The following is a 13644-nucleotide window of genomic DNA, read 5'->3' on the forward strand; positions in this document are numbered from 1 at the left end:
GATTTTCGTGCCTAGCACGTGGGAGAATTAGGGTTTTGATTGTTGTTCTTGATCTATCCTAATTCATAGGATTAGATCTAGACAATTTGGTGTTGGTATTGGGTTTCCCTAGATCCATTCAAAGTTATTTAATTGATTTTCTAAGATCCGCCCACACGGATGGAGAATCAAGGACGAGGGAATAGTACGGAAGATTCGTGGTCGATAAACCAAGGATCTCCGGGTGGTGCAGCTAGCAACGTCAATCCAATGATGGATTATGAGGTAACAATCGAATCTACATCAAATATGCATGATTATGTGTTTATTTGATGTTATATCTATAGATCTATGAATATTGCATGAAATTGGAGTCGAATGCATAATCAACTAAATAGATCCGTTCTAGGACCTGTTTGGTTTCCGTGTCTTCCGCTGCGGTAGTCCCAACAAAATTCTCATAGCTTTCATATAAAATCACATGACAAGAAGAATCTTATTACATCTTTAATTCAAAATGATGTTTTCTAGATGAAATAAAATTCACCTTCATCAAAATTAAAGACAAAATTCAACTTAATAAATAATTAAGGATTTTAATAGCAAAATTAATGCTCTATGAATTTTCATACCTTTAAATCACATTTGATGTTATCTAGATGAAACAAATTCACCTTCATCAAAATTAAAGATAAAATTCAAATTAAACTAGGAATTGAATTCCAATTAAAATCCAATTAACTATTTCAAACTTTAATAATTTAGGATTTAAGTAGCATGTTAATGCCAAATGAATTTTTCACTTCTTTAATTAAACCGATGTTATCTAGATGAAATAAAATTCACCTACATCATATTAAAGACAAAATTCAAACTAGGAATAGGATTCCAATTAAAATCCATCCAATTATTACTTATGTAATTTTCGAAATTTTCAAGGTTTAAAACAATTGAAAAACTCATGTCTTTTCCTTAGGTATATTTCTAGGAAATAATTCCATAACACACCAAATTTAAAATATAGACAATTTTTCAATTAAACCTTAAAATTAAAACATGAAAGCATATTAAGAGAATATTCTTTAAAATTCCATCCAATTAAGGAAAAGCCAAAAATTAGATCAAACAAATATTGAATTTCCTTATGTTAATTATCATGATATTATCTAGATGGAAATAATCCACCAAAATCAACTAATTAACAAATTTAATCAATTATTTGACTAATTATTCAATTTTAAAGAAGGTAAATATTCTCTTTTTAAATTAGAATCTTGATTTAATGACAAAATCATTCTAATTGACACAAGATATTTTAATTATTCTAGGTTTAGGATTTTAAACCACAATTATAAATTACTTGCGTGTTAAGAAACGAAAACACGAAAAACAAAAAAAAAACGAGATGACGAGACGACGCAACCCAAATCCTAATTAGGGTTTGGGCCGCCACTGCCTCGCAGCAGCCGCCGCTGCCGCGTCTGGCCACCGCCGCCGCCTCTGGCCCGTCGGGAACTGCTCCGGCGTCGACCGCCAACTGGAACCACCGCACGCCACCGCCGCCGTCGCCTGGAAACGCCGAGTTTGGCCACCGCAAGCGTCGATCAGCCGCTGCAGCGACGAAGGAGGCCCACGTCGCCGGATCTGGGCAGACCCGACGCGCCTCCAGCGCCGCCGCCTCGCCGATTCGTCGCCTCCAGCGCCGTCGTCGTCAGACAGCCGCTGCAGCAGCCGCCGGAGGCCCACGCCGTCGGATCGAGATCGATCCGACGCGCCTCCGACAGCTCCGCCGCCTGCTCGCCGTCTGCCGCCTCTCCCACTGGACTGGAGCTCCCTCTGGTCGACGACCATCGCCGGCCGCCGCCCCGAGCTCCTTCTCCGTCGCGATTCCCGGTCGGCGTGAAGCTAGGGTTTTTCGAAACCCTAGTTTCCTTTTTTTTTTTTTTCGATTTTAATTAACTTGATTCATCGTGGTCGCTTCGCTTGACCACGATCTTAAATCTTAATTAATCGTTTCTTAATTTGTAACAATCTTTTATGTTCATATCAAATATGCATATTTAAACATCTAGCATTTAGCAATTTAAATTATTCTTGCATATTAAGAACATAAAAACTATAGATCTATGAATACTTGCTAGATCTAGAATATTCTTGTGAAAAACTTGAATAAAATCCAAGATTCATAATATTCTTTCATCGATCCAAGTATTAAATCATGGACCACTTTATTTCTTGATTCAAAAACATATATTCACTTAAACACATACATATATGTAATCAACAAACATATAATCTAGTATATATTAATTAGAATATATAGATCTAATGATGTTCATCATAGATCTAGAATATTTTTGTGAAAAACTTGAATAAAATTCAAGATTCATAATATTCTTTCATCGATCTAGAACATCATATCATAGATCCAAAAATAAATCAAGAAAAACATAGATCCAACACATATTGCATTATTTTCGAAAATCCCAAGTTTCCACACTATAATTTTCGAAAAATTCAATTAATCAAATACATAATCAGAGCCTAAAAAATTGGCTCTGATACCAGTTGTTGGGACTATCGCAGCGGAAGACACGGAAACCAAACAGGTCCTTGACCGGATCTATTTAGTTGATTATGCATTCGACTCCAATTTCATGCAATATTCATAGATTTATAGATATAACATCAAATAAACACATAATCATGCAATTTGATGTAGTTACGATTGTTACCTCATAATCCATCATTGGATTGACGTTGCTAGTTGCACCACCCGGAGATCCTTGGTTTATCGACCACGAATCTTCCGTACTATTCCCTCGTCCTTGATTCTCCATCCGTGTGGGCGGATCTTAGAAAACCAATTAAATAACTTTGAATGAATCTAGGGAAACCCAATACAAACACCAAATTGTCTAGATCTAATCCTATGAATTAGGATAGATCAAGAACAATAATCAAAACCCTAATTCTCCCACTACTATGGCTCGAAAATCGAGACCAAGAGGAAGAGGAAGGAGGCACCGATTTCTAGGCACTAGGGTTAGGGTTTTGTGTTGTCTTGGATTGTGTGCTAGGGTTTACCTTTCATTCATTATTTATAGTGGACCTTATTGGGCTAGTAAGGGGATCCATGGAATGACTTAAGTGTTGGGCTCACCCATTAGATAAATTACAAATTAAATCAAATGACCCATGATTTAATATATTATCAATGGAATATTATTTTATTCCACAAAAGAATAATATTGCACTCCCACTTAAATCACCAAATTACAAATAACTTGGGTCCATTTTATTTTATAATATTTCCCGCGTTTAAGATTATCTTGATCCATCAATTTAATTCTTTTGTCTGCTATGTGACTAGAATTAAATTAATTCTCCAAAGAGTTTTTCTAGTTTGAAACTTTATTTATTATTCATGGAATAAATTCCAACTGCGCAGATTTCTGAATAATAAATTCCTCTTTCAAACACCTCATTGGAGATCACCCTTTTAGGGATTTAATCATACCACACTGGGCACGCGAATTCTATGAAATAAAATTCCAATACCTTCGTGTTATTCAATTACTACCACCCAAGATATCATGAACTTGAGTTACGTACAAACTCTCACATATTGATAAGTCAATGTGGCGTTTGATTGAATAAACAATATTGATATTAATATCATAGACTAGAAAATACTAAAACTTTCTGAAATATATTCTTTCAGTAGATAGCAATAAAGAATACATTTCGGATTAGATCCTTTCAGTGCTTTACCACACCGGTGTTACTAATCTCATCTTAGGTAAGAGAGAATTATCACAAACACCGCAACCGTTCCAATAGGTAGCCAAAGCCTATCTAGGTTGTGAATACGTTTTTCTTCTTACTAGATCTGGCCAAGTCCCCTACTGGAAAACTCATGAGGAGATTCATCGAATTTCCCTATTTGACCTTCTTAGTAAAAAGCCTTAGACTTGTTTATCATATTTCAATAATAAACCATTTATATTATATTATTTATTCTCATAAATAGGTAAACAAGTGGATGTGGCGTTTCTCGTATACATGCACAAGCTGACTGTACAAAGGCATGTATACTCGAAGCATCTTTTAGTATACAAACCCCAACACAACCATGGAAAGCCAGTCACATTTGGAGCTGCACTCTTATCCAATGAGACCACAAAATCTTATTCTTGGCTCTTCAAGCATTTTTTGGAATCCATGGGTCAAGCTCCTAAGATGATTGTTACCGACCAAGATAGAGGTATGAGAGCAGCTATTCGTGATGTTTTGGTGGATACAAAGCATAGATGGTGCATGTGGCACATTATGCTTAAACTTACCGACAAAATTCCAAGGAGATGTCTAGAAAATGAAGAGTTGAAAAAAGAGATCAGTGCTTGTGTGTGGTCTGAGGTACTAGAGCCGGAAGAGTTTGAAGATTCATGGATGGGGATAATGGAGCGTTATGAGCTTCTTCATGTCGAGTGGTTTGTAACAATGTTTGACGATAGAGAGATGTGGGTCCCTGCCTATTTTAGAGACTTTCCCATGGGGTCTCTTATTAGGACGACGTCTGTTTCCGAGTCTGAGAATAGCTTTTATAAAACATTCACCAGACCTCGCTCCAATCTAGTTGAGTTCATCATGAATTTTGATCATGCCTTGGCTGCACAGAGAAATTCTAGCTCGAAGTTAGATTATATGGATTCAACTATTATACCACCGTTCTCCAGTCAGTTGGTATTAGAAAAACATGCTGCAACAAAGTACACTGATCACATGTTCAAGAGAGTGCAACGTGAGATAGTGGACGCATTGCACCATTGTAGCACTGATGGTTTGTTGAAAGATGATGTGTTAGAGATCTCCACAATAAAGGACAAGTATAGTAAATCTTGGGTTGTTACCTACACGACCAGTGAGGATTCGTATTCCTGTTCTTGCAAATTGTTTGGGAGAGAGGGAATTCTTTGTAGTCATATATTTTTGGTTTTCAAGAACAGGTTTTTGAAGGTTATACCTGATAAGTACTTCCATGTGAGGTGGTTGAAGACTGCCTTAGCTGATGTTATTCGTGGACCAGCTCGATGTTTGACAGATCCTGAACTTTTATCAGATCCAAACCAACTGTCAAAGAATAAAGTTGCTGACATATTTTTCAGTTACATGAAAAAATTTGATGCTGATAGTGCCATCATTGATTTGTTTTCAGTTGGAATTGATGAGCTTGGGAAGAGTCTTATGACAAGAATCCATGAACCATCTTTAGCAGACAAGGATAAGCCAGTTAAAGATTTCTATTTTGCTGAAAAGCCAGCTGTGGTTAGAGTACAACCACCATCAGTTGTGTCCACCAAAGGTTCGAAAAGTGATTCCAAAAGCCGTTTGGTGTCCGCGAAGGAAAAGGCTATAAAGTTGAACAGCAAACCATTGCGTCAGTGTAAAAAATGTGGCGAATTTGGTCACCATGACTCTAGGAACTGTGGTCGACAAAAGGGAAAATAAAATTGTTAGTTCATTTTTACATTATCAGGTTGCAGTCTTATACAGAAGATATTGCAGTATTAGGGTAGATATATTGCAGTCTAATGAAACGAGTGCAGACACACTATTTTCTTCTTTCTATTCCTTCATTACTATTAATTTTATACTATTGAAGCTGCAGAGGCCTTGATTGTTTGTTTGTCAGATCACATTTCCAGTCAGTGACCTTCATGCCCATATAAGTCTCCATATGGCGCATTGCATACAGGCCACAATCTGTAGTGTCTTCTTTAGCACTCCATTTCATTTCTAGAACCTTCACATTTGCTTTTTGGAGCATGCGACCGTAGCTAGCACAACCATACTTGTCCAGAGTGTAGACAAAGAAATCTATCTGCAATTTATTAAATAAGAATTGTCAAGCTGATGATATTTGCATATTTATATACTGTATATTGCAGAATAACATATATAACATTGCTTGCTTACCAGCCTATAGACTTGGTCGCCATATCTAACCCCAACATCAGCTTCTTCTGATCTAACATTATCTATCACGCAGATTGTTGCTTTCAAGAAATCAAAACAAACCACATAGTAGTGGTCGTTTGCATATATAGGGAAAAAAACCTGGTGCATAATAATGAGCATATTTAATTGCATTCCACTAAGAAACATATTGTAGTTCAATGTATTGATAGTTTATTACCAGACTGTAATTTTCCCATTTGAAGTTTTGGATATACTTCAGCTCATCAATGATTCTTTCATGAAAGACCTCCTTTGTCTGATCATTGCTCCAATCAGTCTTTGGGTCCACAACTGTACCACTCTGCAGCCAAAGAAAATAAGAATTAGGACAACCATATGAAAAGTCTAATATGCATTAAGTGTTTGAGACATACGGAGGTGAAAGTAGACAGAAACAATCTGTTGGGTGATGTACGGGACTTGAAATTCTCATTCAAATTTAAGTAACAACTCCATCCATCTATGACTGCAACATGGATCCTTGCATATGGCAGCATTGACATTAGTTGAGCATGAGTAATTTTGAAGTTGTTGATGTTGAATACAATCAGCTCCCTGTTACAAAATGTAGGATGTTATCATTCTGTACAATTATTGAATAAATACTTGGTATTAAAAACAATTTTATACGAAAACGTACGTGGCATTGATTTCAGTACTCATCATCCAAAAATACAGTTCCCTCTCATCCCCCGTCAGTTTGTTTGACATTGTAACTGCACGCACAGCATAAGGAGATTTGATCGCATCACTTACTTTATGTTTTGTCTTGTCACGGGTGGAGATTGTTTTTTGTCCCTGTTGGAAATTACAACAAACAATATTACAATTATTAAACTTAAGAATGCATAGTATAATTTGGCAAGATGCATTATATACATGTTCCTCCTTTTCTTTGGAAGGATCATTCACATTCGATGCAGCATCAGCCTTTTGCGTGTCCTTTGAAGCTGCAGTTTTCACTCCTTGTGGAGGCTTCGAAGGTTCTTCACAGACATTCTACAATAGCCACAAACACAAATGTATTATAATGTGAAATATATAATATAGTAATCTGCAAAAATTCAAACTGTGTTATGCAATGTATATCATACCTCTGCAGGAGCTGATGTACTATCATTTTTATCCTTTGAAGGCTCATTCATTCCAGTAGCTGCAGCTGGGCTCGATGAGCACGTAGCCTGTGAAGGCTCCTTCCTTGCTTCAGTTGCATCACCCATCTTTTCCTTTCCACGACTTTGATCTGCAGCAGGTGATTTCTCACCTCTCGACTGGCCACCTTGTGCTTGCACATTCTGCATATCCATAAAACCATCATTACGAACAATATCCAATTGCAAAAGTGTAGTGAAATTTCAAATACAATATAAATAAACCACATATTGTTATCAATAAGAAAAACTTACTTGACTGTCATCACCATCAAACAGATTCCAATTAGGCATATAATTTTCCAATTCAATTTTTTTATCTAGAGCACTCATCATTTTTTCGATTGCTGCCAGCCAGTCAGGATTCTGCAGATCCTCGTCATCCAAATTTTGAGCAAGTGTTTCAACTTGATCTTTTGTTTTCATCCGTCTCTTCTCTCTCTTTCCATTAGTCAGCATTATCAACCCCGCTGCAGATGCTACCTTAAAACTATTCATTTCAAGTATGTGCTCTGGTGGTGCATGTAACGTAGCAGCAAAATTGAATATTCCATCAGCCAAAAGATTTCCAGCACGATAGACATCAGCAGTAAATTTCCTTGCTTCTCTTTCCTCGTTGTGTTGCTGCTTTGTTTCTGCTGAAGTTGAAGGACCAGCCATATCATTCACCTCATCCAAGATTTGTTGCTCTTGCGCTCGGATTAATGCTTTGTCATCATCAACAAGTTGTTGTGGCATTCGGTCATCATAATAACCCAGCCCAAATCCACCAGCATTGATCTCTATGGCTTCTCTTGCTTTTAACGCCTCCAACTCCCACATGTTAATTGATGGGAAACGTCGTTCAACTGTTCTTCTTCCTACTATCATCCTGTCCACATAACATCCCTGACATACAGAAGCAAAAAAAACTTTAGTATATGCATTTTTTAAATTTTTTTTAAGAAAGTTACACTTACAATAAGGAAAACTATTGGACCAGTGTAGTATCTGCTAGAGGAGTTCAGCCATCTGTTATGCACATCTAACAGAACATTGATGACGTATTCACACCAATTGTATTCATGGATGATTGACAAATCATCCAAGATATGTAGGATCTTTGGGATAACAGGTCCATCTGCTGGGGTCTCTATAAAACAGTATTCCATGAGTACCAAGAACAGTCTCTTGAATTGGTCACCACCATCTACCTCATTCAACATCAGGATGGCAATGTCATCAACATATATATTTTTCCTTGGTTTTTTAAGAGACTTTGCAACGGCTTCCATCCACGACAAATCATGCTTCCGGAGTTTCCGTTCAATACGATTTCTTCCTTTAGGAAGGCCAAGCGTCAGATGCACATCAACTTCGTCGATGTGCCTGCATTCTGTCCCTGGCCCTCCTATAGGTAACCCACAAGCAATGGGATTGAAGTATGATGCAACCCAGAATCCCAGTTTTGGAGGTATGAAATTTAACTTGAAATTCAGAAGTGCCCCAAACCCCAGGTCAATTATATCCCTTTTTTGCTTTCCATTTAGATACTCCATGGTATTTCCAAATATTTCTGGCTTTAATCTGAATAGCAGGGCATTCACACCCTTGTTTAATCTTATCAAAACTACAAAAAAAAAAAATATTTCAATACTACATTATCATAAATGATGGACTGCAATATAGAACAATAAATACTGCAAGATGATGATGCATTATTCTAAATGATGTAATGCAATGTATAACAAGCAATACAACAATATATAACATTAAATAAAGCAATATAGCATGCAAAACAACAAGATGATGCATTATCCTAAATGGTGCACTGCAATCTATAACAAACAAGACTGCATTATTTTAAATGTTGCACTGCAATGTATAAGAAGTAACACAACAATATGACATAAATTATCTTATTTGTTGGTCCCTCATTTTAACTAGTAGAATGATAAGTATCTAATCATGTCATGATTTAGGTATGAATTATCAATAATTGCTATAACTAATATCACTTGAAACAGAATTCAAAATTAGCAAAAGTTCATTTAATCTATATAGTAATGCTTAGATTTTGAACACTGTTATCTATTTTGTTACTTGCATTAACTCATATATAGACTAATTTTGTCAGACAAAGATCTGTCATATAATCCAAATCAATATTGTAAAGGGTTTTTGGCTTTTTAAACCAAAACCTTTCCCCGAATTCCGGTTTTTCCCATGAACTATGAGATTTATTTTTAAAACCACGAACTTTCACTTCGTTAGGATTTTCCCCCGACGGGTCAACAACGAAACCCGGGTTGTCTACATATCAATTTTAATCTTATTTGTCACTAAATTGATTACTGGGATCCTATTTGGCACAATAATACATACAATCACAATTATTACATAACAAATGACAACTTTTGAATAAACAAAACTCAACTTTAACATTTTGAATTATGCTATTCGGGTCAGAAATGTGCTATTAGGGTTGGGTTGGGAAAATCCTAACGAAATGAAAGTTTGTGGTTTTAAAAACAAATCTCATAGTTCATGGGAAAAACCGGAATTCGGGAAAAGATTTTGGTTTAAAAAGCCAAAAACCCTATTGTAAATATGCAAAACTGCAAGATCATGATGCATTATTCTAAATGGACCACTTCAATATATAACAAATAAGACTACATTGTTATAAATGACCCACTGCAATATATAACAAGTAATACTGCAAGTTTTTCTCAATACCTTCACCTCCCGGTCCTCTTATTTCTTCATTCGTGTTTATTCTTGTGCTTGTTTCAGCTTCCACTTCTTCCTCTTCTACCTGTGATCTTGTTCTTTTTCTTGCCATTTAAATTTGTCTTTACACTGCATTAAACCAATAACATCCAAATCATCCACAAAATGAATCATGCAGTAACATAACCCCTTTTATACATTAATACAAGCAAATCACCAAATCAGCAATTCACTTCGAGTACAACAATACTTAATCCAATAGACTAAAAATCAAAATAGTCTGTCACAATGTGTCAAAAAACCCTCATACATGGAGCAAATAGCTATAAAATTTCGAAAATCAACAAAAACAGACTAAAACCTCAGATCGAAACATTAAACAAGGCATCAATTGAATGAATAATACACATACATAAATCTGCATTCACAACAAAGTAACATTCTGGAAACCTATTTCGTTCAACCCTAAACGGAATCCAATTAACATACCTTGTGAACTGTTTTCACCGATTACTTGTTGTAGGCGTTCGGAATTTCAGAAATCAGCCCTAAATCACGAGATTCACGGTGTAGTTGTGGCTGGAAATTAAAGTTACATGGTGTAGAGGCGGAGGCGACGGGATTTAGAGTTGGAGACGGCGGGATCTAGAGGTGGAGGATCGGCGAGATTTTGGAGAATCGGAGATTTTGGAGAGTCGGGGAGAGAGAGAGGCGAATTTGGAGAATGACGGTATTTTTGGGGGTAACCCTAATTTGAATCGGTTTGAAATGACTAAGATGCCCCCGACAGCAATTCGGTATACACTAGACAACAATCTCAATTCTGTTCACGAAATTAAATCTTGAGCGTTGGATTTCCGGATCTAAGGGTGGATATTGGTGGTATGATGTTATTTTAACTATAGTGGCACCCTAGTGCACCCCTATATATATATATATATATTATTACAAAGAAAAACGAAAAATGAAAGAAAAATAAAGAAAATAAAATTGGGTTGCCTCCCAACAAGCGCCTTTGTTTTAAGTCGTCAGCTCGACTTGAAGTGGCCCATTATTTGGGCGGATCAACGACCCTAATGCTGAAAATCGGCATTTGGATCATTTTTGTTCATATCTTCTTCCACCATTTGTACTTCCCCTTCTTAGTTTTGACCACATAAATCTCGGGGTCTTCCTTGGGTGGATTCTTTTTCTTTTTCCTCTTGTTTTTTACCTTTTTCTGCGAATCAGAGTTAGAGCAGTTAGGTTCGTTCTTTTTAGGAAAACAACTTACCTTGTTGACGATAAAGATAGTAGAGGTAGACGAATCCTCCACTTCAATTGGATCACGAGGTCTAGTCATATCGGTCATCATGACCGCCATGCACTGTTGTTCCATCTCTGTCTGCTTTGTCTCCTCAAACTTAAGAATTTCGCTCTCAATCTTGTAGGTGGAGCGACTGTAGTTGTCATGAATTGTGATCTTGCCTCGACTTACATCAATTAAAGCTTTGCAAGTGGCTAGAAAATCTTTGTCTAAGATTAGAGGGACATTTTTGTCTACTTTCATATCAAGAACAATAAAATCGGCAGGAAAGATGAAATCGTCTACCTTCACCAAAACATCTTCAATCATGTCTACTATTTTGATGGCCGAGTTATCGGTCAACCTTAGAGTCACGTCTGAAGTTTTGAGAGGCCCGATGTTGAGCTTCTCGTAGTACTTCAGCGGCATTAGATTGATGCTAGACCTTAAATCACATAGGGCCTTGTCAACTTTCTCTTCTCCAATTCGGCACCTAACAATGAACTGGCCCATATCTCTCTGCTCCACTGCCCTTTCCTTTTGGATGATCTCGCTGCAATGATGCGGTAGCTTAAGGTCGGCTTTAGTCGGCTTCTTCTTCCTCATTACCCCCTCCCTTAGTAGCTTTGCATACTTTGGTATCTCCTGCAACGATTTAACAAGAGGGATGTTAGTATGAACCTTACAAAACATGTTAAGGAATTGCTTGAACTGTTCTTCAAGCTTGAACTTCCTCTTTGGCTGAAAAGGGAGAACAATTCCGTTGTGCCGCATGAGCTCCTGCTTTGTGGATGATTCTGCCGTCTCAGTGGCGGCCCACCGCGGGGTGTGCGGCGGTCCGCGGCATTAGGGCAGATTGCAGTCGGTGGGTCAGCGGCGGCCCGTTGTTATGGTTGCGGCCGTCCGCCTGCGGTTGGGCAGTCACCAGATTTTTGCTTTGCCTCCCACTTCATGTTTATATCGTCCACTCGTGCTGTTGCCTTCGCCTTGTCCTCATCAAGTTTCTTTTGGACCTGTTCCATTTGAGTATTGATGTTCGAGATGGCAGTCGAGATTGTGTTTATCCCTTGCTCGAGCTTGTTGATTCTAGTTTCCACAACTCCGATCTTGGTATCATTGATTTTCTTGTCTTGTGCAATTACCTCCAAGATCTTCATGATTCCTTGGTCATACTTCTCTTCCTTTTTGACAGGTTCAACTACTCCTCCTTTGCTAACATTAAATTCTGCGGGGGGTTGCAAGAAATTATTGTTAGAATATGACAGATTAGGATGAGGATGGTTCCCATTATAATTATTGAAATTACTGCCCCTCTGGTTAGGGCGATAATTGTTGTTGTAATTTCTGTTGGGACCGCTTCCTTGCATGTAGATGATCTCTTCCACTATCACGGCAGGACTTTCAGGTTTAGAGAACGCAATGATGGAGGTTGGTCGAATCGGATCCTCCTTCCTCGATGTGTCCATTTGGTCCACCCTTATTCTGAGCTCGGCCAATTTCTTTGCAAAGGAGCTCTCTTCGGCCTCTCCAATAGCAGCTACTCTCCTCGAGTTGTGCCTCTCTTTCGACCACCCTCTGCTGTTGGTGGAAAATTACTCGATCACCGCCATGGCATCCGTCCCTGTCTTCCTCAAAAACCCTCTATTTGCCCCTGAATCCAACATAACACAAATTTTTTCATTAAATCCATTATAAAGGATTCCTACCTGATGGTCCACGGTGAAACCGTGGTTGGGGCATTTTAGGAGAAGAGCTTTAAAACGAGCAAAAGCCTCATAGAGGGGCTCGTCAGGGCCTTGAATAAATTGAAAGATAGTGTCCGGCGGTTATTACTTATCAAGGAAGACAACTACAATGTCCTTCCATGTGGAGACCTTCTCTGTGGGCATGCACTCAAACCACTCTTTAGCAGAATCAATTAAAGAAAAGGGAAAGAGTCTTACCCTTATGGCATCGTCGTCGACACCATTCAATTTCAGAGTGTTGACAATTTCCACAAACTTGGAGAGATGACGGTTGGAATCTTCTGCGGCCCTACCTGCAAAAGGAGTTTGCTCGACCCTTTGGACAAGGGTCATGCGTAACTCAAAATTGTTAGCATCTATACGAGGCCCTTCGTGAAAAGCAACAATATTCCCGTGATTGAACATGTTCATCACAGGTACTATCTCTCTGTTCTTCTTCTTCAGTGCCTCGCGGGCTGCCCTTTCCGCATCTCTCTCATCCATCAACAGCTGCACCATCTCCTGAAGCTTCTTGAGGTCTGTTTTGTCACCCATTGAACCCGATCCTTTTTCACTTCTTATTTTTCTACGAGTTCTTTCAAGTTCTAGATCAAGCGGTTCTAGGTTGTCCTTCCCAGAACGGGTTCGCATACAAAACCTGAAGAATCAAAAACAAAAACAAATTAAAACTAAAAACAAAAACAGAAAGTAATTAAAATCCTTATTAGTAAAATTGTCTATTTGAAGATATCACTTCAAAGTGAATTGTCTT

General features: G+C 37.9%; 1 protein-coding gene across 1 annotated transcript; it reads left to right on the top strand.

Annotated features, from left to right (window-relative positions):
- Window positions 1–4203: 4203 nt before the first annotated feature.
- LOC125196452 (protein FAR1-RELATED SEQUENCE 5-like) lies at window positions 4204–5490 on the top strand. Its single transcript, XM_048094974.1, has one exon. It carries the CDS (start codon window positions 4204–4206, stop codon window positions 5488–5490), a length of 1287 nt encoding a protein of 428 aa, XP_047950931.1.
- Window positions 5491–13644: the final 8154 nt, after the last annotated feature.

The sequence above is a fragment of the Salvia hispanica genome, chromosome 1 (genome assembly GCF_023119035.1).
Source record: "Salvia hispanica cultivar TCC Black 2014 chromosome 1, UniMelb_Shisp_WGS_1.0, whole genome shotgun sequence".
Classification (NCBI taxonomy): Eukaryota; Viridiplantae; Streptophyta; class Magnoliopsida; order Lamiales; family Lamiaceae; genus Salvia; species Salvia hispanica.

Excerpts from the sequence above, each read along its gene's own strand:
- LOC125196452 (XM_048094974.1), top strand. The coding sequence starts at position 4,204 with ATGGGTCAAGCTCCTAAGATGATTGTTACCGACCAAGATAGAGGTATG.